The 23,805-nt window shown below is 52.6% G+C and overlaps 2 protein-coding genes and 1 non-coding gene across 6 annotated transcripts; all 3 read left to right on the top strand.

Moving 5' to 3' along the window:
* The first annotated feature begins 570 nt into the window (after positions 1-570).
* On the top strand, positions 571-2,324 carry AIF1 (allograft inflammatory factor 1). 3 transcript variants are annotated; one of them, XM_023188878.1, is made up of 6 exons: positions 571-726; positions 829-890; positions 978-1,044; positions 1,412-1,453; positions 1,653-1,815; positions 2,125-2,324. In XM_023188878.1, exons 1-6 carry the CDS (start codon positions 702-704, stop codon positions 2,207-2,209), a joined length of 444 nt encoding a protein of 147 aa, XP_023044646.1. In that variant the 5' UTR covers positions 571-701; the 3' UTR covers positions 2,210-2,324. The 3 variants fall into 3 exon arrangements, with proteins under 3 accessions (XP_023044646.1, XP_023044647.1, XP_023044645.1); XM_023188877.1 differs by having other exon boundaries at positions 578-665; XM_023188879.1 differs by lacking the exon at positions 1,412-1,453.
* Positions 2,325-6,490: 4,166 nt separating this feature from the next.
* Positions 6,491-23,694, top strand: PRRC2A (proline rich coiled-coil 2A). Of its 2 annotated transcripts, none has more exons than XM_023188926.3 (31): positions 6,491-6,760; positions 8,624-8,835; positions 9,662-9,839; positions 10,193-10,292; positions 10,381-10,453; positions 11,104-11,247; positions 11,393-11,544; positions 11,725-11,804; positions 11,953-12,095; positions 12,702-12,792; positions 12,908-13,118; positions 13,683-14,157; positions 15,055-15,245; positions 15,447-15,744; positions 16,519-16,729; positions 17,061-18,923; positions 19,309-19,580; positions 19,791-19,921; positions 20,170-20,299; positions 20,407-20,492; positions 20,687-20,911; positions 21,066-21,206; positions 21,328-21,399; positions 21,516-21,683; positions 21,897-21,979; positions 22,137-22,347; positions 22,438-22,536; positions 22,661-22,873; positions 22,970-23,064; positions 23,162-23,252; positions 23,374-23,694. In XM_023188926.3, exons 2-31 carry the CDS (start codon positions 8,724-8,726, stop codon positions 23,512-23,514), a joined length of 6,480 nt encoding a protein of 2,159 aa, XP_023044694.2. In that variant the 5' UTR covers positions 6,491-6,760; positions 8,624-8,723; the 3' UTR covers positions 23,515-23,694. The 2 variants fall into 2 exon arrangements, with proteins under 2 accessions (XP_023044694.2, XP_023044692.2); XM_023188924.3 differs by having other exon boundaries at positions 6,492-6,760; positions 8,661-8,835; positions 23,374-23,686.
* On the top strand, positions 9,013-9,144 carry LOC111523955. Its single transcript, XR_002725646.1, has one exon. It is a non-coding gene; the product is annotated as a small nucleolar RNA SNORA38 (small nucleolar RNA).
* Positions 23,695-23,805: the final 111 nt, after the last annotated feature.

The following is a 23,805-nucleotide window of genomic DNA, read 5'->3' on the forward strand; positions in this document are numbered from 1 at the left end:
CCAGGATGGTCTCGATCTCCTGACCTCGTGATCCACCCGTCTCGGCCTCCCAAAGTGCTGGGATTACAGGCTTGAGCCACCGCGCCCGGCCGAGATTTCCATATTTTTAAGGGCCTCCTTGGAGCTGACAGGCTGGGAGCAAGGTTTCTCTCCCTTTCTAAACCCTGTACCCATCTTGTCGCCCTCCTGGAGCTGCCAGCAGACTTCAGATTCTTCTCTCACCTACAGAGCAGAAAAAATCGGCCAGCCCTTCCTTGTCTTCCTGTCTACGCCTGCCTGTCCAGACTCATGAAACCTGACAAAATGCAAGGTCTTACCATTACCTGAACCTTGGACCTGTTCAAAAAGAGCAGTTCCTGAGAATAAATATCCCTGATGTCTTCCTGTCTTCCTGCACACCTCCAGTGGCTTATCAAAATATTTGTTTCATGCACACACTGGGCTCTCATTTAAGAGGAATTTGGGAGAATGTTATTTTCTAATCTGCATTTCATGCTGGGCTCCCCCTCCTTCCTGGGGCGCTAATGTCAGCAGAACCTGATGGGGAAGTGAAGTCTGGGAGGCAGAGGAGGAAGGAATGAGGGGAAAGGGGAAGTTTGGGAGGAAGGCTTCTGAGAAGACTGGTGGGAGAGAAGGAGAGCCTGCAGACAGAGGCCTCCAGCTTGGTCTGTCTCCCCACCTCCACCAGCATCTGCTGAGCTATGAGCCAAAACAGGGATTTACAGGGTAGGGAGGGGGGGATAGGCAGCGGCGTTAGATTGGAGGAAGGAGATGGACAGACCTGGGCAAGGGAGGGATGAAGGCTGATTAATCTTTTCCCCCCGACAGGAGGAAAAGCTTTCGGACTGCTGAAGGCCCAGCAGGAAGAGAGGCTGGATGAGATCAACAAGGTAGAAGGAAAAACTAAGGGGGCAGAGCCTGGGGGATGGGGCATGCATGGGGAGGGCCTACCCTGGCTCTTACTTTCCCCTCCATAGCAATTTCTAGATGATCCCAAATACAGTAGTGATGAGGATCTGCCCTCCAAACTGGAAGGCTTCAAAGGTGAGGGGGAAACTGTAGGAGGTGGAGGCGGGGCTGGGGGTAGGAGGGTTAGGATTTCCGCAAGAACAGGGCAGGAACAGCAGAGACACAAAGTTTACTTTTGTGGTAGCTAGAGGGGAACCTGCCTTTATTGCCCTCCTGCCACACTGCAGTCTCTTTCCAGGGCCAGCCTCTCTCAGCATCCCCTCTAGCTCCTTACACCCTAGCAGGGCCCCTCAACTCCCCAACCCCACTTCCTCTGCCTGCCACTTCTCCTCCTTCCACGTTGAGTGCTCCACCTAGCAGTTGGTTGGCAACCCCTTCCTCAATCTCCTGCTGAAAACCCTCCAGTCAGCGCTTATCCCCTCTGCTCTCTCCCCTCACCCAGAGAAATATATGGAGTTTGACCTTAATGGAAATGGCGATATTGGTGAGAAACGGGTGATTTGGGTTGGGGGGGCGGGGTGTGCAGGCCTAAGAAGACAGAGGTCTCTCCTACTTGCTCCATTCCTCATGATTTGGGAGGGGGCCCACCTACCAGAGTGGGAGGAAGGAGAATGGGGATGTGGAAGCAGAAGAGAGAGAGAAGATCTCCCCACCTTCTCCCCATCCCCATCCTCTGCCCCCAGATATCATGTCCCTGAAGCGAATGCTAGAGAAACTTGGGGTCCCCAAGACTCACCTAGAGCTAAAGAAATTAATTGGAGAGGTGTCCAGTGGCTCCGGGGAGACGTTCAGCTACCCTGACTTTCTCAGGATGATGCTGGGCAAGAGATCTGCCATCCTAAAAATGTGAGTGTCCAGTTCCAACCTCCCCTGTACTTACCTGTTTTCTCCTCCCCGATCCTTATCCTTATCCCCAGTCTCAACTTTTCTACACATTGCTCATCATCCGTTCTTCCATCCTTAGAGGGACCCTTCCAAGGTCCGGACCCCATCCCTTTCCATAGTCCTGGTTCCCAGAAACTCCAACCCCTGCTCTTCCTCCTCCCACTTCCACCCTCACATCCCCATCCCCTTCTAGCCTTTCCTAGCACCCTATGATTTATTCCCTTGAGAGGAGTGTTCCCTGATCCCTGTGCCTCTTTCCATCTCAACCAGGATCCTGATGTATGAGGAAAAAGCGAGAGAAAAGGAAAAGCCAACAGGCCCCCCAGCCAAGAAAGCTATTTCTGAATTGCCCTGATTTGAAAGGAAAAGGGGTGATGGGATTGAAGGGGCTTTCCAGATATGGAAACAAAAGACAAAACTGTAAGCCAGAGTCAACAAATTAAATAAATTACCCTCCTCCTCCAGATCAAGTCAGCTTAGTTTTTATTTGGGTGAATTTTTTCCTGGGTTTGGGAAGGAGAGACAGGTCTTGAGGGAAGGGCAGCAAGGATTTGGCCATATGAACAATCCATCAACAACGTTATAGTGTGTCCACTACAGCAGATGGTTTCATGCACCAAGGGCGAGTCCAGCTGTATAAGACAGCCTTAACCTCAAGGAATGCAGGCAGGACAAAAACACATGTCCAAACAAGGTACCCAGGCCCATGACAGATTTCATTTTTTTTATTTTTTTATTTATTTATTTTTTTTGAGACGGCGTCTCGCTCTGTCACCCGGGCTGGAGTGCAGTGGCCGGATCTCAGCTCACTGCAAGCTCCGCCTCCCGGGTTTATGCCATTCTCCTGCCTCAGCCTCCCGAGTAGCTGGGACTACAGGCGCCGCCACCTCGCCCAGCTAGCTTTTTGTATTTTTTAGTAGAGACGGGGTTTCACCGGGTTAGCCAGGATGGTCTCGAACTCCTGACCTCGTGATCCGCCCATCTCGGCCTCCCAAAGTGCTGGGATTACAGGCTTGAGCCACCACGCCTGGCCAACAGATTTCATGAAGAGCAAGGAATACCATGAACCAACATTCTCCACCACTATAAGCTTTGTCACTTTGACAAATCACTGAGCCTCTGTGAGGCTTTTCTCTAAAAATGGGGATAAAGTGACCCATGCTATTGTGCCTGACATATCACAAGCTCTTAATAATATTTAAAACTTGAATGAACTGGGGCCAGTGGCTCACACCTGTAATCCCAGCGCTTTGGGAGACCAGGGTGGGCGGATTACCTGAGGCCAGGAGTTCGAGACCAGCCTGAGGAACATGGAGAAAACCTGTCTCTACAAAAAATGCAAAATTAGCCTGGCATGGTGGCGCATGCCTGTAATCTCAGCTACTTGGGAAGCTGAGGCAGGAGAATCTCTTGAACCCAGGAGGTGGAGGTTGTGGTGATCCGAGATCGTGTCATTGCACTATAGCCTGGGCAACTAAAAGCGAAACTCTGTCTCAAAAAAAAAAAAAAAAAAAAAAAAAACTTGAATTAATGGGTGGATGAATAAAAGAACTGGTGCTATTGAATGAAGTAAATAATTTACAGCCGGGCGCGGTGGCTCATGCCTGTAATCCCAACACTTCAGGAGGCCGAAGCGGGCAGATTACCTGAGGTCAGGAGTTGGAGACCAGCCTGGCCAACATGGTGAAATTCCATCTCTACTAAAATACAAAAAATTAGCTGGGCGTGGTGGTGGGTGCCTGTAATCCCAGCTACTTGGGAGACTGAGGCAGGAGAATTGCTTGAACCCGGGAGGTGGAGGTAACAGTGAGCTGAGATCACGCCATGGCACTCCAGCCTGGGTGACAGGAATGAGACTGCCTCAAAAAAAAAAAAAGAGAGAGAGAGAGAGACTAGAAGGAGAAACTCACTGGAGATGATGACTATGGACAGCCCTTACAAGAATTTTGCTGCAAAGGGTAACAAAATGGTATGTGCGGTAGCCAGCAGGGGAGAAGGGAGAAGAGAATCATTTTGGAAGTTTGAAAACAGAAGTCAGCCGGGCGCGGTGGCTCAAGCCTGTAATCCCAGCACTTTGGGAGGCTGAGACGGGCGTATCACGAGGTCAGGAGCTCAAGACCATCCTGGCTAACACGGTGAAACCCCGTCTCTACTAAAAATACAAAAAACTAGCCGGGCGAGGTGGCGGGCGCCTGTAGTCCCAGCTACTCCGGAGGCTGAGGCAGGAGAATGGCATAAACCCGGGAGGCGGAGCTTGCAGTGAGCTGAGATCCGGCTACTGCACTCCAGCCCGGGCGACAGAGCAAGACTCCGTCTCAAAAAAAAAAAAAATAAAGAAAACAGAAGTCATCTTACATCTTACTGAGCCTGCGACTAAAATTCTCATCTGATTTCTGCAAACTTTTCTGCCTTCACTTTCCAAAATGAACAAGCAGTCTCCTTTATTTAGCCACATCAGCCTAGGCACAGGCCCCCAAACTCATGCCTTCACTAATCTGTTCTCTGCGCCTGAGATGTACACCCTCTTCTCAGACTTGGGTAAGTTCTAACTCATTCTTCATATCTATTTATTTATATTTTTTGACAGATATCTACTCCAATCGTTCTTCATATCTTTTTTTTTTTTTCTGAGATGGAGTCTCATGTTGCTCTCAAAGTGCTGGGATTACAAGCATGAGCCACCGCTCCCGCTCCCAGTCCTTTATTTATTTATTTTCGTTTTCTTTTTTTTTTTTTTGAGACATAGTTTCACTTTGTCGCCAGGCTGGAGTATAGTGGTGTGATCTCGGCTCACTGCAACCTCTGTCTCCCAGGTTCAAGCGATTCTCCTGCCTCAGCCTCCCAAGTAGCTGAGACTACAGGCACGCATCACGACGCCCAGCTAATTTTTGTATTTTTAGTAGAGACGGGGTTTTGCCATGTTGGCCAGGATGGTCTCCATCTCTTGACTTCGTGATCTGCCCGCCTCAGCCTCCCAAAGTGCCAGGACTACAGGCATATGAGGCACCACGCCCGGACTCATATCTCTTAACAGTTTTTCTAGAAGCATTTCTCAAGCATCCCAGGCATAGTCATATTTTATTTCCCTACTTCTTTCTTCCTTTTTTTTTTTTTTTTTTTAGATAGAGTTTCGCTCTTGTTGCCCAGGCTGGAGTACAATGGGACGACCTTGGCTCACAGGAACCTCTGCCTCCTCCGCCTCCCAGGTTCAAGCTATTCTCCCAACTCAGCCTCCCGAGTAGCTGGGATCATAGGCATGTGCCACCACGCCTGGGTAATTGTATTTTTAGTAGAGACGGGGTTTCTCCATGTTGGTCAGGCTGGTCTCGAACCCCAGACCTCAGGTGATCTGCCCGCCTGAGCCTCCTCCCAAAGTGCCCGAATCACAGACTTGAGCCACCGCGCCCATCCTTCTAGGTTTTTTTTTTTTTTGAGACGGAGTCTTGTTCTGTCGCCCAGGCTGGAGTGCACTGGCATGATTCCAACTCACTGCAACCTCCACCTCCCCGGTTCAAGCAATTCTCTGCCTCAGCCTCCCAAGTAGCTGGTATTACAGGCGCCTGCCACCACGTGAGGCTAATTTTTGTATTTTTAGTAGAAATGGGGTTTCACCATGTTGGCCAGGCTGGTCTTGAACTCCTGACCTCGTGATCCACCTGCCTCGGCCTCCCAAAGTGCTGGGATTGCAGGCGTGAGCCACCGCGCCCGGCGTTATTTCTCTACTTCTGTAATATCCTGTGCACATCTCCAGCGCCTTCAAATCATAGTCATTGAATGATCTGTTGAATGGGTATATTAGGTCTGATGGGAGCAGAGAGCTGTAGAATCCAGTAGTAAGAGACAAAGGAGAGAAACAGTACTGCATTTCACAAAATGAAACCCATTAAGAAATTACAAATTCCCGATATCAAATATAAAAATTTATTCACGAAAGTTATAGGTTATAAAATTAAATGTCCGTCTTAGTCGATGGTTGCCCATATTTTGATGAACAAGTCATTCCTAGCCTATCTTTGTTCAAACGATTTGCATATATTATGCAAATAAATAGAACTGCCCGAAGAAGGCTTACGCTACATGGTGCGGGCGAAACGCCTCCCAGGACCTTTGGATTGGTCTGTCTATCCACCTTATTTGCATGACGTGATTTAACTGGAAGGCCCCGCCCTTCTGATGCATTCCCCACGCTCCAACCACCTCCCCAAATTCACGGCAAAGGGACGCTACAGCTAGAACTCGTACCAAGTCTGCGGAAACTCCGCCCTCCGGCAGCTAATCCCGCCCGCCAGCCCGCGTCCTCTCTCTCCTCCCCAGCTGTAGGCGCCACAGGCCGTGAGTCGTTGCCTTCCACTTTTGGCGTTCCTACGTCGCTCCGCTCCCATCTTTCTACGAACGTCCGACGCACGCTCCGCCTCTTTCTCCCACATTCGTCGTGTAAATTCTGCGTCCCAACCGCCCAGCCGACCTGCACCGCATTCCCGCCCCCTCAACACGTCTCAACGGCCGACGCTGGGGGCCCGCCTCCTTAGCCAATCGACGTCGTAGTGTCCTTAGGTCCCTCCTCTTTATGCAAATAACCTCCGCACGCTCCGCGCGCCCAGCGCTTTTTTTTTTTTGAAACTAAGGACAGCCCTGGAAGTAAAGAGAGTTAGGGTAGAAAGCGCCCCGCCCTTTATGCAAATCAAGGGGCGTGTTTAGGCGCGGAGGGAGGTGGGAGGTGGGGGGGTGCTCCCGGGGGCGGCGGTTGCCCGGATGGGCCGTTAGTCGGAGCTCAGCCGCGGAGTGAGCGAGGGAGACGGGAGGAGCCGAACCCGGCGCCATCCGCCGCCATCCTCCCCCGCCCCACCGCCATCCCGTCCCGGGGAGCCCCTAGGCCCGGGTCCCGGATCCCCGCGCACCCGGCCAGGTGAGTCTGGGTGAACTGTGCGCTGACGCCCTTATTCGGCGCGGGAGAGGTGGTGGCGGTGGCGGCGGCGGCGGCGGTGGTGGTGGCGGCGGTGGCGGCGGTGGCGGGCCGGGGGGAGGAGAAGCTGCCATTAGCCGCCGCCATTTTGTCCTCCTGCTGCCGGGCCTGCCTGCCCCTCCCCCTCTGGTACCTCTACTCCGGGACCTGCACCTCTGGCTGTTCATTCAGGATCCATAGTGTGCCCTTACCCACCCACTGTCTTGGCTTCAGGGAGTGACCCCTGCGCCTGGGCCCGTAATTCCCTACCCTCCGCTGCGTTCTTGGCTTCTCACCCATATCTGTGGGCCCCCTCCCCGGCTGCCGCCCCGAGGTGGGCCGCGCCTGATGGTTCTCTGGGAAGGGCGCTTTTCCTCCATATTGGACCCCCTCCTATCACCCAGCGCTGTATTCCCCCTCTCTGGATGCCCCTCTTCGTGTCGAGCCACTCCCACTCTAGAACCCTGCTTTTTATCCAGCATCTTTGCTTTCTGTATTGCTCAGTCGCCCTATGTCTGCTTTTTCATTTTTCTTATTCCTGGTCTCCTTTCTCCCACTACCCCGTTTTTCTTCTCGGGCCTCTCCCCCTTAGTTGTCTGCATCCTTTTTTTGCCATACCTGTTTCCATATATTTTCCACCTGCTTTCATGTGGTGGAATTTTCTGTTATTTTCTGTTAGCTTTGGTCTGCTCACTCCATGATTCTTTTATTCCTTTTTCCTTCATATATTTATTTTCATAGATTGGCCTCCTTAAACACCTACGAAGCAACATCCATGCTATCTCTAGCTTGTCATAAAGTTCTTTCTCCCCAATTTTGGCTTTCATTCTGGGCCTGTTTGGATTTCCCTGCTTTCTTCCCTGCTATTTCTCATCTCTTTACACTGTTCCCATCCATAAACGAATACCTGGTCACTCTGGAACGGACTGAGAGACCTGTCGTCTGGCTTGCTTAGGGAGCTGGAGGTATCAAGGAAAGAAACACTGGTGACGGACCTTTTTAATGAGGATAGGAAAACGAAGATGGCTCTGGCCTTGGCCCTGTGTTTTCTGGCCCATGGTTGCAGGGTGCTAGGTGGCTCCATAATGCTTTTTCTCTGTTCTTCATATGGTAAAACAGTATTTCATCTGGAGGCGATTTTTTCCAGAAGCCAATACAGGAGCAAGTTTAGAAAAAGATGGGATATTTCAAATACTTGGGGTTCCTATAGCCTGGGAGTATGTAGAGCCCCAGTTGTTCTATGAGGATTTCTCTGGTACCAACCCCCATTCTGGCTGAGCAAGCTCATAAAATCCTTAAACTCCCAGCATACCTTCCTGCAAACCTTCCCAGATGGAGACGAGGCTGTTGGGCAGGGAGCCTGGGGTACAGGGCCCTGGGGACATGATTAGGGAGCTGGTGTCCAATAAATAGGGAATCTAAAGCGTTGTTTCTTCTTCTATGATGGAATTGTATGCTTCTTTTTTAGTTTTCTCTTGCTTGAATTTGTTTGCCCTGTTGTAAGCCTCTGAAGCGATTTTGGTGGAGAGAGAAGAGATTACTACTTGTAGGGAATGCAAAGGCTGCTACCCTTTGTAGACAGGCACAAAGGGCAGAGTGTTTATACTAGGAGGATACTGGATTTTTACTTAGATTTCGTTGACAAAGGTGTCTGGGGGAAAGGAGGGAACATGGCATTTGAGCTGTGAGGGAGCAGAGTAGATCATGGTCGCTTGAAAAGAGTGGGCAGTTTACATAGAGTGGAGGAAAAGACACCAGGGGGCCTCATATCTGAGTCCCTAATGACAATGCATGGGAGTTTTTAAGCTTCTGTTATGGTCTAACCAGGAAACAGAGACTGAGACACTTGCTGTCTGGCCCACAGGCTCCGGCACGTTTTGGGGGAGGTGCCTGCAGGACCCAACATACTCAATGAGCTTCCAGCGCAATGTCCGATCGCTCGGGGCCGACTGCCAAGGGAAAGGATGGAAAGAAGTATTCCTCGCTCAACCTGTTTGATACGTATAAGGGCAAGTCCTTAGAGATCCAGAAACCCGCTGGTGAGGGTCCTGCAAAGATGCTTCTGATGGTTGGAAGCTAGGCGTGCATGGGGCATATGTTTTAGAGCTCTTTAAAGGGAAGTGGCTGTAGTAGAAATGCCAAAAGACTAGAGGAGACTTCCCAACTTTACATTGGGTCCTTTAAAGGGGGTATGGGCTCTGGGTGAACACCAGTTACCCTCCTACAAAGGCGTGTCTGTGGTTCCCTGTCTTTGGACACGTAAGAATTGGAGGCAAAGAAATGTGGATTTGGGAGACTTTGAGGCCAGCTTGCTCCTTGCAGGCTTATGATCAACCAATCTCACATAGAAGCATTGAATGTTACATATCTCAGCCTTCTTGATAGGGATTTCAGAGATTTTTTTTTTTTTTTTTTTTTTGAGACCAAGTTTCATTCTTGTTGCCCAGGCTGGAGTGCAATGGTATGATCTTGACTTACCACAACCTCCGCCTCCTGGGTTCAAGCGATTCTCCTGCCTCAGCCTCCCGAGTAGCTGGGATTATAGGCATGCGCCACCACACCCGGCTAATTTTGTATTTTTAGTAGAGGCAGGGTTTCTCCATTTTGGTCAGGCTGGTCTTGAACTCCCGAGCTCAGGTGATCTGCCTGCCTCGGCCTGCCAAAGTGCTGGGATTACAAGAGTGAGCCACTACAACTGGCCTGATTTCGGAGATTATTAAGGGCAGGGGAAGGAATCCCTTCTAAGAGAAGTTTGGAGGAAGTGTGTAATAAGATATTCAAGATGTATAAATGTGGCCCAGGATAGGAGGCCATCAGATCTCCCATATGAGGCATTTTTGACCCTCTCTCCATCTTTTTCTCCAGTTGCCCCTCGCCATGGCCTGCAGAGTCTCGGGAAAGTTGCCATTGCCCGGCGTATGCCACCTCCAGCCAACCTTCCAAGCCTGAAAGCTGAGAACAAAGGCAATGACCCCAATGTCTCACTAGTGCCGAAAGACGGAACAGGATGGGCAAGCAAACAGGAGCAGTCCGACCCCAAGAGGTAGACAGAGGCTTGGGGGACCTAGAGTGATGGATATTTTAACTTGAACTTCAGGGAGTGTTGGGGCTTGGTTTAGCCCAGCCATGTATGAGCCAGAGACAAAGGAAGAAGTCCCTTTCTCACCTATTGCAGGTTTCTTGTTAAATGGCTAAGGAGTGGTACCTTTAGCTTTTTGTCTTGGAGAGAAAGCATGAAGAAACAGACAACAGCCTGCAAAGGATGACAAAATTATTTTGTCCTTATATATCTATAAATGGCAGCAATGGGCATGATTTCAGTCCTGAGTCTCCACCAGTTGGAGATGTCAGGGAGGCATCTCAGGCCTGAGTAACCTTCCCATTCTATCCCCTCAGTTCCGATGCCTCAACCGCTCAGCCGCCGGAATCGCAGCCACTGCCGGCTTCACAGACGCCTGCCTCCAACCAGCCGAAACGACCCCCAGCAGCCCCAGAGGTACCTGGAGAACTGGAGGGGTAGGGGGAAGAATGGCTCATAGCTGTCCCACCCACATCATTTATCATCTCTCTGAACACTTCCCCAGAACACTCCTTTGGTTCCAAGCGGGGTAAAGTCCTGGGCACAAGCCAGCGTCACCCATGGAGCACATGGAGATGGTGAGTGCAGCACTTAATTGGGGAGCTGTGTTTGGGCACCATGGGATGCATGAGCCCTGCACTGTATTTTCAGCCAAGTGACCTTGGTCCTCTTTGGCTAAATCAAGAACCGCTCATAATTCAGTTTCATGGAGGCACATGAGCAAGTTTAAGTCTCAGTCTTATATGATGGAATGTAGTGGTCCCAGAACTGAGCTTCTTGGAGAATAAGCAGTTATTTTCTAGGGGGGTGAGTTTGAAGGCAGGAAACCTGATAGTCTGGTACCTGTCAGAACCTTCCACTTTTTTTTTTTGAAATGGGGTCTAACTCTGTCACCCAGGCTGGTGTGCAGTGGCGCAATCTTGGCTCACTGCAACCTCCGCCTCCTGGGTTCAAGTGATTTTCCTGCCTCAGCCTCCGGGGTAGCTGGGATTACAGGCACGTGCCAACAGGCCCAGCTAATTTTTTTTGTATTTTTAGTAGAGATGGGGTTTCACCATGTTGGCCGGGATGGTCTCGATCTCTTGACCTCGTGATCCACCTACCTCAGCCTCCCACAGTGCTGGGATTACAGGCGTGAGCCACCATGCCCAGTCAGAGCCTTCCACTTTTATAGCATGTTCTCAGTAAATAAACTTCTGCCTCCTGTTCTGTATCACCATCCTAATAGGTGGAAGGGCATCAAGCCTACTGTCGCGATTCTCTCGAGAGGAATTTCCGACCCTGCAGGCGGCTGGCGACCAGGACAAGGCTGCCAAGGAAAGGGAGTCTGCCGAACAGTCGTCTGGGCCCGGACCAAGCCTCCGCCCCCAAAGTGAGTGGCTGCCTTTTGGCCAAGACATAATCTATTCCATCTCAGAGCTAAGTGCTAGCTTATTCACCTTCTTCCCCATCACTTTCAGCTATGTTCACTTGCCCTCCAATCATTGATACCTCTCTCTACCTTTTCCAAAATACAGATTCTACAACTTGGAGGGACGGAGGTGGGCGTGGCCCTGATGAGCTGGAGGGCCCGGACTCCAAACTTCATCATGGTCATGATCCCCGGGGGGCGCTGCAACCTTCAGGCCCACCCCAGTTCCCTCCCTACCGCGGAATGATGCCGCCCTTCGTGAGTCTTGGTGTCTTGTCTTGGAGCGATCACGCTGGAAGCTGGAGAGCTAGGACTCAGGACATAGTCTTTGACCTATGAGATAGAAGGGAGGGTGGGAGGATGATTGACAGCAGGCTTAAGGAGCTAGAAGGGTGTATGACTGTCCCTCTGAGCAGCTACTGTTGGACCGTTTTACAGATGTATCCCCCATATCTCCCGTTCCCTCCGCCCTATGGACCCCAGGGGCCTTACCGATACCCCACTCCTGATGGGCCCAGGTGAGCAATCCAGGTCTGGGTTTGTGGCTGGGGGGAGGGGAAGCTTATTGGGGGAGGAGGTGGTTTTCTAGCCAAGAGGCTCAGTCTAGGATCAGTCTTGTATGTGGTTATACAATATGCCATCTTTCATTTTCTTTTCTGTGTACAGCCGTTTTCCCCGTGTGGCGGGCCCCCGAGGCTCGGGACCACCAATGCGTCTAGTAGAGCCTGTGGGTCGTCCCTCTATTCTCAAAGAAGATAATCTCAAAGAGTTTGATCAGTTGGATCAGGAGAATGATGATGGTTGGGCAGGTAAGTGGATGTTAAGGGTCAAGAATTTGAATCTTGAAAGGCAAAACCTAATGAGGGAAAAAAGAATACAGGGTTATGTGGGTGAAAGGCAGACATTGAAGTGTAGGGAAGGCTAGGCCCAGTGGCTCACATCTGTAATCCCAGTGCTTTGGGAGTGTTAGGTGAGAGGATCACTTGAAGCCAGGAGTTCAAGACCAGCCTGGGCAACATAGCAAGACCCCCACTTCTACAAAAAAAAATCTTATTTTAATTAGTTGACTGTGGACTATGCATTTGTGGTCCCAGCTACTGTGGAGGTTGAGGTGGGAGGATCAATTGAGCCCAGGAGTTGGAGGTCACAGTGATCTATGATCATGCCATTGAACTCCAGCCTGGGCAACAGAGCGAGACTTTACCTCTTAAAAGGAAAAAAGAAAAAGAAGGGTAGGGGAGGATGGATGGGGAATACCAAGTGCTGGCAAAGTGGAGAGAGGAATAAGACTTCATTGGTGGATCTAGACTTCAGAGGGAAGGGTGCTGGCATTGGTAGTCAATCATAGTTCCAGACTACCTTCTGAGATTGGAGGGCAGAATGCTTGGGTTACTAATACTCATATTTCCCCTCAGGGGCCCATGAAGAGGTTGACTACACTGAAAAGCTCAAGTTCAGCGATGAGGAAGATGGGCGAGACTCTGATGAGGAGGGAGCTGAGGGCCAGTGAGTTAGGGCCATCAGGGGAGAGGAGGAGGGGGTCTTTGTGTTTTGGTAATATACTCTTAGAGGAGTATATTAGTTGCAGCTGATTTTAATTGTACTGTTGATCTGCTCACAGCAAGGATTCCCAATCAGCATCTGGTGAGGAACGGCCCACTGAAGCAGATGGCAAAAAGGGCAACTCCCCCAACAGTGAACCGCCCCCTCCTAAGACGGCCTGGGCAGAAACCTCTCGGCCTCCAGAGACAGAGCCAGGACCTCCTGCCCCAAAGCCTCCCCTACCTCACCGGGGCCCCGCCGGGAACTGGGGCCCCCCTGGGGACTACCCAGTGAGTGTCTACAATAAGGGATTGAGAGGGTCAGCTGTGGGAAGTCAGTGTCAGCTGAGTAATGGAAGCAGTTGTGATGTAGAGGAAGAGGGTGCTAAAAATGGACTGTGTGAAGTGCCAGGCTGCAGAACATCCTGGAAAGCTTGGAAATATCTTTGGTGATAGCGGAGTCTGGGTAAGAAGTGAGAAACTGGGATGCTAATGAGGAAAGAAGAACAAGGAGGCCTGGGTGTTTGGGTTTCTGAAGGAGAGAGAGAACAGAAAAAAAGACTAGGGTGGCTAGATAGCTGGATCTGGTGGTGTGCATCTGTAGTCCAAGCTACTCAGCAGGCTGAAGCAGAAGGATCACTTGAGCCCAGGAGTTCAAGATCAGCCGGGGCCACATAGCAAGACCTGGTCTCAGACAAGACCAGGATAATGAATTTGTCACCACCCAGAGAGATCAACGCCAAAGCATGGGTCCTTACATCCTGCAAGTAGCAACAGTTGGTTGGTCTGTGGAAGAGATGGTAGAAAGCATAGTAACTGATACCCCTGGCCCTGCTGGGTCTTGCCAATTGACAGGATCGTGGGGGTCCTCCCTGCAAGCCCCCAGCACCTGAAGATGAGGACGAGGCATGGCGGCAGCGACGAAAGCAGTCATCATCTGAGATTTCCCTGGCAGTGGAGCGGGCCCGGCGACGGCGAGAAGAAGAGGAGCGGCGCATGCAGGAAGAGCGCCGGGCAGCCTGTGCTGAGAAGCTCAAGCGACTGGATGAAAAGTTTGGGGCACCTGACAAGCGGCTCAAAGCAGAGCCTGCTGCCCCACCTGCTGCCCCTGCTACCCCAGCTCCACCACCTGCAGTCCCTAAAGAACTCCCTGCACCTCTGGCTCCACCTCCGGCATCAGCCCCAACACCAGAGAAAGAACCTGAAGAGCCAGCACAGGCCCCTCCTGCCCAATCTACTCCCACTCCAGGTGTGGCTGCAGCTCCCACTCTGGTGAGTGGTGGTGGCAGTACCAGTAGCACCAGCAGTGGCAGCTTCGAAGCCAGCCCAGGTATGGAGATGGGGATAGGTACTACCAGATGTCAGATCACTGCTTCAAGGTGCTTAAAGGTGCAGGGTGGTAAGGCTGGGGACAAGTGAAATAGAAGGCAGTTGTTTTGGTTTATTGGTTATCAGTGATAGTATCCTGTCATCTGTATATCTGAAGGAGGGAAGATTCTGTCTGAAATCCTAGGTTGTAGTCTAATACCATTTCTTGGCAGAGTACTGTAGCTCATGCCTGTAATCCCAATACTTTGGGAGGCTTGGCGTGGAGGATCGCTTGAGCCTAGGGAGTTTGAAACCAGCCTGGGCAACAAAACAAGACCCTGTCAGCCAGGCATGGTGGTTCACGCCTGTAATCCCAGCACTTTGGGAGGTTGAGGCGGGCAGATCACGAGGTCAGGAGTTCAAGACCAGCCTGGCCAACGTAGTGAAACCCGTCTCTACTAAAAATACAAAAATTAGCCAAGTGTGGTGGCACGTGCCTGTAGTCCCAGCTACTTGGGAGGCTGAGGCAGGAGAATCGCTTGAACCCAGGAGGCAGAGGTTGCTGTGAGCCGAGACCATGCCATTGCACTCCAGCCTAGGTGACAGAGCAAGACTCTATCTCAAAAAAAAACTGTCTCATAAGAAATATATCAATAAAAACCCATTTCCTGTAGGCCAAGACTGAAGAAAGTACTGTTGTTCTGATAATTTCATAGAAAGCTATGCCACCACCATAGGCTCATGAGAGGCCATAAAGTGCTTTAATGGGTCTTAAATGGGAGGGACTTCAATAGAATAGATGTTGAATAGCGTACCTCAGTCTTAAGGGAGCTAGAGATGAGACCTGATATTCCTGGAGTGTTCATGGACTGTCTGTTGTTGAACTAGATCACTCTGTTGTGTTTTTTTTTCGATGCAGTGGAACCACAATTGCCCTCAAAAGAGGGTCCTGAACCGCCAGAAGAGGTTCCTCCTCCTACCACACCCCCAGCTCCAAAGGTGGAACCCAAGGGTGATGGGATTGGTCCCACCCGCCAGCCCCCTAGTCAGGGCTTGGGCTACCCCAAATATCAGAAGTCATTGCCTCCTCGTTTCCAGCGGCAGCAGCAGGTAAAATCAAGTTATTTACTGAGGGCTGCTTTTCTTCCTGGCTTCAGTACCTAATTCTCTTCATAAGTTACCTTCTGGGTCCCTTTGCTTCTTTGTCCAGTTGTCTCCATTGTCACCGCAATTTCCCCTAGTCCAAGTTTTTTCTTTGCTGATTCCTTTGTCCGTGTGTGCTTTGAGCCTCTCTCATCTCGTCTTTCCTAGGAGCAGCTCCTGAAGCAACAGCAGCAGCAGCAGTGGCAGCAGCATCAACAGGGCTCTGCCCCTCCTACCCCAGTGCCCCCATCACCACCACAACCTGTGACCTTGGGGGCTGTGCCAGCTCCGCAGGCTCCGCCCCCACCCCCCAAGGCCCTGTACCCAGGTGCTCTGGGCCGGCCCCCACCCATGCCCCCAATGAACTTTGATCCCCGATGGATGATGATTCCTCCTTATGTGGACCCCCGGCTCCTCCAGGGTCGGCCCCCTCTAGACTTCTACCCTCCTGGCGTGCATCCCTCTGGTAAAGGGGCATGGGAGGAGGAGTGGGAAACAGGAAAATCCCCTCAGTCTTAGGAATTGGGTATTAGGGTCTTAACTGTGACACTGGTGTGATGGGTGTTACCCGTCATAGTGAAGAGGGAAGGGCATATGCTTAGCACTACTGAGATAGGTGTGTTGCAAAAATGGGCTTAATTAAGAGATAAGCAGTGGTTGGCCAGGCATGGTGGTTCACGCCTGTAATCTCAGCACTTAGGGAGGCCAAGGCGGGCAGATCACCTGAGTGAAGGAGTTCGAGACCACCCTAGCTAACGTGGTGGAACCCTGTTTCCACTAAAAATACAAAAACTAGAGCCGGGCATGGTGGCACTCGCCTGTAGTCCCAGCTCTTCGGGAGACTGAGGCAGGAGAATTGCTTGAACCCAGGAGGTGGAGGTTGCAGTGAGCTGAGATTGTGCCATCACACTCCAGCTTAGGCAACAAGAGTGAAACTCCATCTCAAAAATAAAGGAATGAATAGCAAAACTCCATCTCAAAAACGAACGAACGAATGAATGAATGAAAGGAAAGAAGGAGTGGTCCTTCATTTGCTAGGATTTATTTGGGGTGGGTTGATTCTCTTGTAGCGAAGCTGAGTGGATAATCTTGTTATACAAGAGCAGGCAAGGCCCATACCTACTGGGAACGAGATGGATGAGCTGACTTGACAGGGAGGACTAGATTGGAGAGATGCGTTTTGGGCTGGAGGGCCTGTGACATGAGTAGGATTATTTTTCTTTTTCTTTGGTTTCTTCAGGCCTAGTTCCCCGAGAGCGCTCAGACAGTGGGGGCTCAAGCTCAGAGCCATTTGACCGTCATGCACCTGCTATGTTACGGGAACGGGGCACTCCACCGGTGGATCCAAAGTTGGCCTGGGTAGGAGATGTCTTCACCGCCACACCCACTGACCCCCGCCCACTTACCTCACCACTGCGCCAGGCTGCAGATGAGGATGACAAGGGGATGAGGTGAGTCTTGGTCATGAGAAATGGGTGAGTTCATAGTGAAAGGATCTAGGCCTGGAAGAAAGGTACTTTGGGTTAGCGGTAGGGATAGGGATGAACAGGAAAGGAGAGGCTAGATGCAGTAGCTCATCCCTGTAATCCCAGCATTTTGGGAGGCTGAGGCAAGAAGATTGCTTGAGCCCAGCAGTACGAGATCAGCCTGGGCAACTAGATGCCATCTCTGCCAAAACAAACAAAAACAGTAAAAGAGAGTCTAGGTCATCATAAAGTGTTCTTTTCCCACCTAGTTCTGGTTTTCCTGAGATACTTCTTTCCATTCTTTCTGTCTCTTCAGGAGCGAGACTCCTCCAGTACCTCCCCCACCACCCTATCTGGCCAGTTATCCAGGCTTTCCTGAGAATGGAGCCCCTGGGCCCCCAATCTCTCGCTTTCCTCTGGAGGAACCAGCTCCCCCAGGGCCCCGTCCTCTCCCCTGGCCCCCAGGCAGTGATGAAGGGGCCAAGATACAAACTCCACCTCCCAAGAAGGAGCCCCCTAAGGAGGAGACTGCACAGCTGACAGGGCCAGAAGCAGGCCGAAAGCCTGCCCGCGGAGTCGGAAGTGGAGGCCAGGGTCCCCCACCACCCCGCAGAGAGAGTCGCACGGAGACCCGCTGGGGCCCTCGTCCAGGCAGCAGTCGTCGTGGAATCCCTCCAGAGGAGCCAGGGGCCCCACCCCGCCGGGCTGGGCCTATAAAGAAACCTCCACCACCTACAAAAGTTGAAGAGCTGCCTCCCAAGCCTCTCGAACAGGGGGATGAAACCCCCAAAGCCCCAAAGCCAGACCCACTCAAGATAGCCAAGGGGAAGCTTGGGGGCCCCAAGGAGACCCCACCCAATGGGAATCTTTCCCCTGCCCCAAGGCTTAGGAGGGACTATTCCTATGAAAGAGTGGGTCCTACCTCTTGCCGGGGTCGGGGCCGAGGCGAGTATTTTGCCAGAGGGAGGGGTTTTCGGGGGACCTATGGGGGACGGGGGCGGGGAGCCCGAAGCCGGGAATTCCGCAGTTACCGAGAGTTTCGAGGAGATGATGGGCGTGGAGGTGGAGCAGGGGGACCAAACCACCCTCCTGCTCCCCGAGGCCGCACTGCCAGCGAGACCCGGAGCGAGGGTTCAGAGTATGAGGAAATCCCCAAGCGGCGCCGGCAGCGGGGCTCGGAAACAGGCAGTGAGACCCATGAGAGTGATCTGGCTCCCTCAGACAAGGAGGCCCCCCCACCCAAGGAGGGCACACTCAGCCAGGTCCCTCTTGCTCCCCCACCGCCAGGAGCCCCACCTTCACCAGCCCCAGCCCGCTTTACTGCCCGGGGTGGGCGCGTCTTCACTCCCAGAGGGGTGCCATCTCGCCGGGGCCGAGGAGGAGGGAGGCCCCCTCCTCAAGTTTGCCCCGGCTGGAGCCCTCCAGCCAAGTCTCTGGCTCCCAAGAAACCTCCCACAGGCCCTTTGCCACCAAGTAAGGAGCCTTTGAAAGAGAAGTTGATCCCAGGGCCTCTGTCCCCCGTGGCGCGCGGAGGCAGCAGTGGAGGCAGCAACGTGGGCATGGAAGACGGGGAGCGACCCCGAAGGAGGCGACATGGGAGGGCTCAGCAGCAGGATAAACCACCTCGTTTCCGGAGGCTGAAACAGGAACGGGAAAATGCTGCAAGGGGGTCTGAGAGCAAGCCCTCCTTAACCCTTCCAGCCTCCACTCCTGGACCTGAGGAGGCCCTCACAACAGTCACAGTGGCCCCACCACCTCGCCGGGCAGCTGCCAAGTCTCCTGATCTGTCAAACCAGAACTCAGACCAAGCCAATGAGGAATGGGAGACTGCATCAGAGAGCAGTGACTTCGCCAGTGAGCGCCGAGGGGACAAAGAGGCACCCCCACCAGCACTGCTAACACCCAAGGCTGTGGGAACTCCTGGGGGAGGTGGAGGTGGAGCTGTGCCAGGTATTTCAGCCATGTCCCGCGGAGATCTGAGCCAGAGAGCCAAGGATTTGAGTAAACGGAGCTTCTCAAGTCAGCGGCCAGGCATGGAACGGCAGAACCGGCGCCCTGGCCCAGGGAGCAAGGCTGGCAGCAGTGGCGGCAGCAGTGGAGGAGGCGGTGGAGGTCCTGGAGGAAGGACCGGGCCAGGACGAGGAGACAAGAGGAGCTGGCCCTCTCCCAAGAACCGAAGGTGGGTAGGGACAAACTTAAATTTATTATGGTTTAAAAATTGGAGGAGGGGGAAAGAAAAAACCTGAGGGAAAGATTGGGTGCAGTGGAGGTTGTGGCCTGAGGGGCCATGGACTCTAGAATTAGTAAGATTTCCATGTCTGGCTAAGGCAACTGGAAAGCAGTTGGTAGGGTGATGGAGTCAAGAACAGCCACGTATATATTTATTGCTGGTTCTTTGCTTTCTACTCTGTACCCCTGTACACATGGGAACCCTTAGAAGGACTCAGAAACACCTGGACTTTAATAAGGAAGAGAATAGGTTGTAAGCAGAAGTTGGGAAACATAACTTGTGGGAAAAAGTAACGATTTAGTGGATACTGGAGCTAATGCTCTGTTTTCTCCAGTCGTCCTCCAGAGGAGCGTCCCCCGGGGCTTCCCCTGCCTCCCCCACCTCCCAGCAGTTCTGCTGTCTTCCGCCTGGACCAAGTTATCCACAGCAACCCTGCTGGCATCCAACAGGCTCTGGCCCAGCTTAGTAGCCGTCAAGGGAGTGTAACTGCACCAGGGGGGCACCCAAGGCACAACAAGCCTGGACCTCCCCAAACCCCTCAGGGCCCCTCTCCTAGGCCCCCAACCCGGTATGAGCCCCAGAGGGTCAACAACGGCCTCAGTTCTGGTAAGCTGGAGGGGTTATGGGCGGGAATATCTCCATCCCCAGAAAAGGTCAAGTGCTGGAGGGAGCGGGTGGAGAACCTGGCCTGGGGCCCTGCTGCTGGGTGGGTTTCTGCAGGGAGCAAGGGTAGAAGGATTGGGAGCTGGAGTAGGGAGGAAAAGTTAGGGTCAGTGGCAGAGCCAGGCAGATGCTGACGCTCTTTCTCTTCCCCAGACCCCCACTTTGAGGATCCAGGGCCAATGGTGAGAGTGGTGGGTGGGACTCCTCGGGATTCTGCCCGGGTTAGTCCCTTTCCCGCTAAACGTCGGGAGCGGCCTCCCAGGAAACCAGAGCTGCTACAGGAGGTAAAGGATGGGTTTGAGATTGTGCTTCGCTGCACTCTTACTCGTGAAGATTCTTGTTGGTTATGTTTTCTCCGTTCTCTTTCCCGTTTCTCACTGTGTTTTTACTCCAGAATTCTCAGTATTAGTCTCTCATGTGTCTCCCTTGTTGCCTCACACCACACACTGTGTCACCCCACTCTGTCCTGGCTTCCTATAATTCCCAGTTCCCACCCAATTCATGTTTTGCCTGTGGCCTTTCTCATCCATAGGAATCTTTGCCGCCACCTCATAGCTCTGGATTCTTGGGCTCTAAGCCTGAGGGCCCAGGCCCTCAGGCAGAGTCTAGAGATACAGGCACAGAGGCCCTGACTCCTCACATCTGGAACCGTTTACATACTGGTGAGTAAAACTGAGTGAAAGGACTATGATAGAAGGGTTAAGAATGAGATGGGCTTCTGAACATCATCTCTTCTCACTTGTCTTCTGGTTGGTGCTCCCTTCTCCAGCCACTAGCCGAAAGAGTTATCGGCCCAGCTCCATGGAGCCTTGGATGGAGCCCCTGAGTCCTTTCGAGGATGTGGCTGGCACAGAGGTGAGTGAGGGTGGGAGGGTACGTCTGAGCTAGGACTTCTTTGAGCACTGGCCATACTCCGCCACTTGCTCGGGGTTGAGTCTGGAGCTGTTCTCTCACTTGGTTGTCCCTTCTGCAGTTTATCTGTGTGCATCAGTCAGCTATTGGGGTGCTTTCTACCCTGACTTAACTAACTCCTTCTCCACTCCTCTCAGATGAGTCAGTCTGACAGTGGGGTGGACCTGAGTGGGGATTCTCAGGTGTCATCAGGTCCCTGCAGCCAGCGAAGTTCCCCTGATGGAGGACTCAAGGGGGCAGCAGAGGGACCCCCCAAGAGGCCTGGAGGCCCCTCACCCCTGAATGCTGTTCCTTGTGAGGGTCCACCTGGCTCTGAACCTCCTAGGAGACCACCACCTGCCCCCCACGATGGGGACAGAAAGGTAAAAGACTGAAAAAGGACAAGGGGAATGTTTCCAGGAATCTGACTTTGGCCCTACCTTTTTCTGCCTTTTCCCTCTGCGTGTGTGTTCTGGGCATTCCAATTTTGATTTCCCTTCCCCTCCCCCGACCCACTTTACTGTGTGCCCAATCCAGGAGCTGCCCCGGGAGCAGCATCTGCCCCCTGGCCCCATTGGCACAGAACGATCACAGCGTACAGACCGAGGCACAGAGCCTGGCCCCATTCGGCCATCCCATCTACCTGGTCCCCCAGTCCAGTTTGACACTAGTGACAAGGTCTGTGTGGGCTGGATATGGGTGTCCTGAGTTGGGTAGAGAGAAGGGAAGGACTAAAGGTGGGACATAGAGGACGCATGTCTGTCATGGGACAATATCTCCTGCCTTGTTGTGATCACAGGACTCAGACTTACGCCTAGTGGTAGGAGACAGCTTGAAAGCAGAGAAGGAGCTAACAGCATCAGTCACTGAGGTAAGTGGGAGTAAGAATTTGGTGGAAAGGCCCAAGATTTCTGGAGAAGATTGCTGGGAGTGACCAGGGCATCCAGGATGCCAGACATCCCTCTCCACATGGCCTCTCCTTCCCAGGCCATTCCTGTATCACGAGACTGGGAGCTGCTTCCCAGTGCTGCTGCCTCTGCTGAGCCACAATCCAAGAACCTGGGTTCTGGGCACTGTGGCCCAGAGCCCAGCTCCTCAGGCCAGCGTCTGTATCCTGAGGTCTTCTATGGCAGTGCTGGGCCTTCCAGTTCTCAGGTAGGCCCCGCTTCCCATTGCATGACCCCTTCAGTAAATAGTCATTTTTTTCTGCCTGGTGTGTGTGTATAATCAAGCCTTTCTGTGTTGTATAGAGTTGTGAAATACCGCTTTTCACAGGATTTTTCTCCCTGCGTTCTGCTGCTATGGGTGGGATGGTGATCTTTTCTTGACCACAAATACTAAAGATGTTTCCACCCTGCTTTTCTGCAGATCTCTGGGGGAGCCATGGACTCTCAGTTACATCCAAACAGTGGAGGCTTCCGCCCTGGGACACCCTCACTGCACCCTTACAGGTAAGACTCGAAACCTGTGGACCACAGAAGTACTTGGAGATATGTTTCAGGGAAGAGAGAAGGGGAAGACACAGTTCTAGGGTACCAGAAGCTAGTGGACTTAAGGCATTGCTAGGACTGGCTTCTAACAGCTTTTCTCCGCACAATTTCTTTCCAGATCACAGCCCCTATACCTACCCCCCGGCCCAGCCCCTCCCTCGGCACTGCTCTCTGGGGTAGCTCTCAAGGGCCAGTTTCTGGATTTCTCCACACTGCAAGCTGCAGAGCTGGGGAAGTTGCCGGCTGGAGGAGTTCTCTACCCTCCACCTTCCTTCCTCTACTCTCCGGCTTTCTGCCCCAGTCCTTTGCCTGACACATCGTTGCTTCAGGTAAGAGGGGGGCAGGTGTTGGATATTGGGGGATAGGGTGGGGAGAACGATTTTGGAGGGGTTGATGTATTTCTTCCCATTTCCCAACAGGTACGCCAGGATCTGCCATCCCCTTCGGATTTTTATTCTACTCCTCTGCAGCCTGGTGGCCAAAGTGGCTTTCTGCCTTCAGGGGCTCCTGCCCAGCAGGTATGTTGTATCTTCCCACTTCCCCTTCATTTGATTTCTCTGTCCAATCACTGGCTTTGATTTTCCCTGGTTTTCTGACATTCCTCCCTGCCCCCAACATGCACACCCAAATTTCTTGTTACAGATGCTTCTACCCATGGTAGACTCACAGCTGCCTGTGGTGAACTTTGGCTCCCTGCCGCCAGCACCACCTCCTGCCCCACCGCCCCTTTCTCTGTTACCTGTGGGCCCTGCTCTGCAGCCCCCAAGCCTGGCTGTGCGGCCCCCACCTGCTCCTGCTACTCGGGTGCTGCCTTCACCTGCCAGGCCCTTCCCTGCTAGCTTGGGGCGAGCAGAGGTAAGGTACAGCAACTAAAGGGCTAGGGAGTGCCAAGATTTAGGAGTAGGGATTCTGTATTTCAAGGCAGGGAGCTCATGATTTTTTTTCCCTCAGCTGCATCCAGTGGAACTAAAGCCGTTCCAGGATTATCAAAAACTGAGCAGCAATCTTGGGGGACCTGGGTCATCACGGACTCCCCCAACTGGAAGGTGAAAGGCAATAGGGATGTGGACTTTCCAAGTGCTTCCTTACTTTGGGACCAGGGTCAGGATCCTAGGCGTGCCTTAGATGCCCTTCCTCTCTTAGGTCCTTCTCTGGCCTCAATTCCCGTCTCAAGGCCACGCCTTCCACCTACAGTGGAGTCTTCCGCACCCAGCGCATCGACCTTTACCAGCAGGTGAAGGAGAAACCCCTGTGGCCCCAGCTCTAAATTGGAGTTGCCACCTGATTTTCTGTCCTCCCATCCCATCCCTGACCTCCCACTATGACTCACTCTTTAACACATGCCTGTCCTCTAGGCCTCCCCACCAGATGCCCTGCGCTGGATACCTAAGCCTTGGGAGCGGACAGGGCCGCCTTCTCGAGAAGGGCCCTCCAGACGGGCAGAGGAGCCTGGGTCCCGAGGGGACAAGGAGCCTGGGTTGCCCCCACCCCGCTGAGGGAGTTCCTCTTGTCCCCTACCCCCGGGGCTTGTATATAGATTATAAATATATAAGGGGGAAAGGGGTGGGGGGGAGGGGTTGTGGGGCTGGGGCCTCACTTCCCCTCCTTCCCCTTCCCCTGGTCCCTGTCCCTGGGGCTGTTTGTTAAAAAAGAGTAATAAAAGGATTTAAAAAAAAGTTCTACAGTGATTTGGGGGATGGGTTGTTTGCATTGTCTTAAAAGCATGGTGCTTAGTGATCTGTAGTTTCAGGGAAATACTCGTTACATTCCAGAGAGCTGTTGAAACT

This window comes from Piliocolobus tephrosceles, chromosome 5, assembly GCF_002776525.5.
Source record: "Piliocolobus tephrosceles isolate RC106 chromosome 5, ASM277652v3, whole genome shotgun sequence".
NCBI classification, from domain to species: Eukaryota; Metazoa; Chordata; class Mammalia; order Primates; family Cercopithecidae; genus Piliocolobus; species Piliocolobus tephrosceles.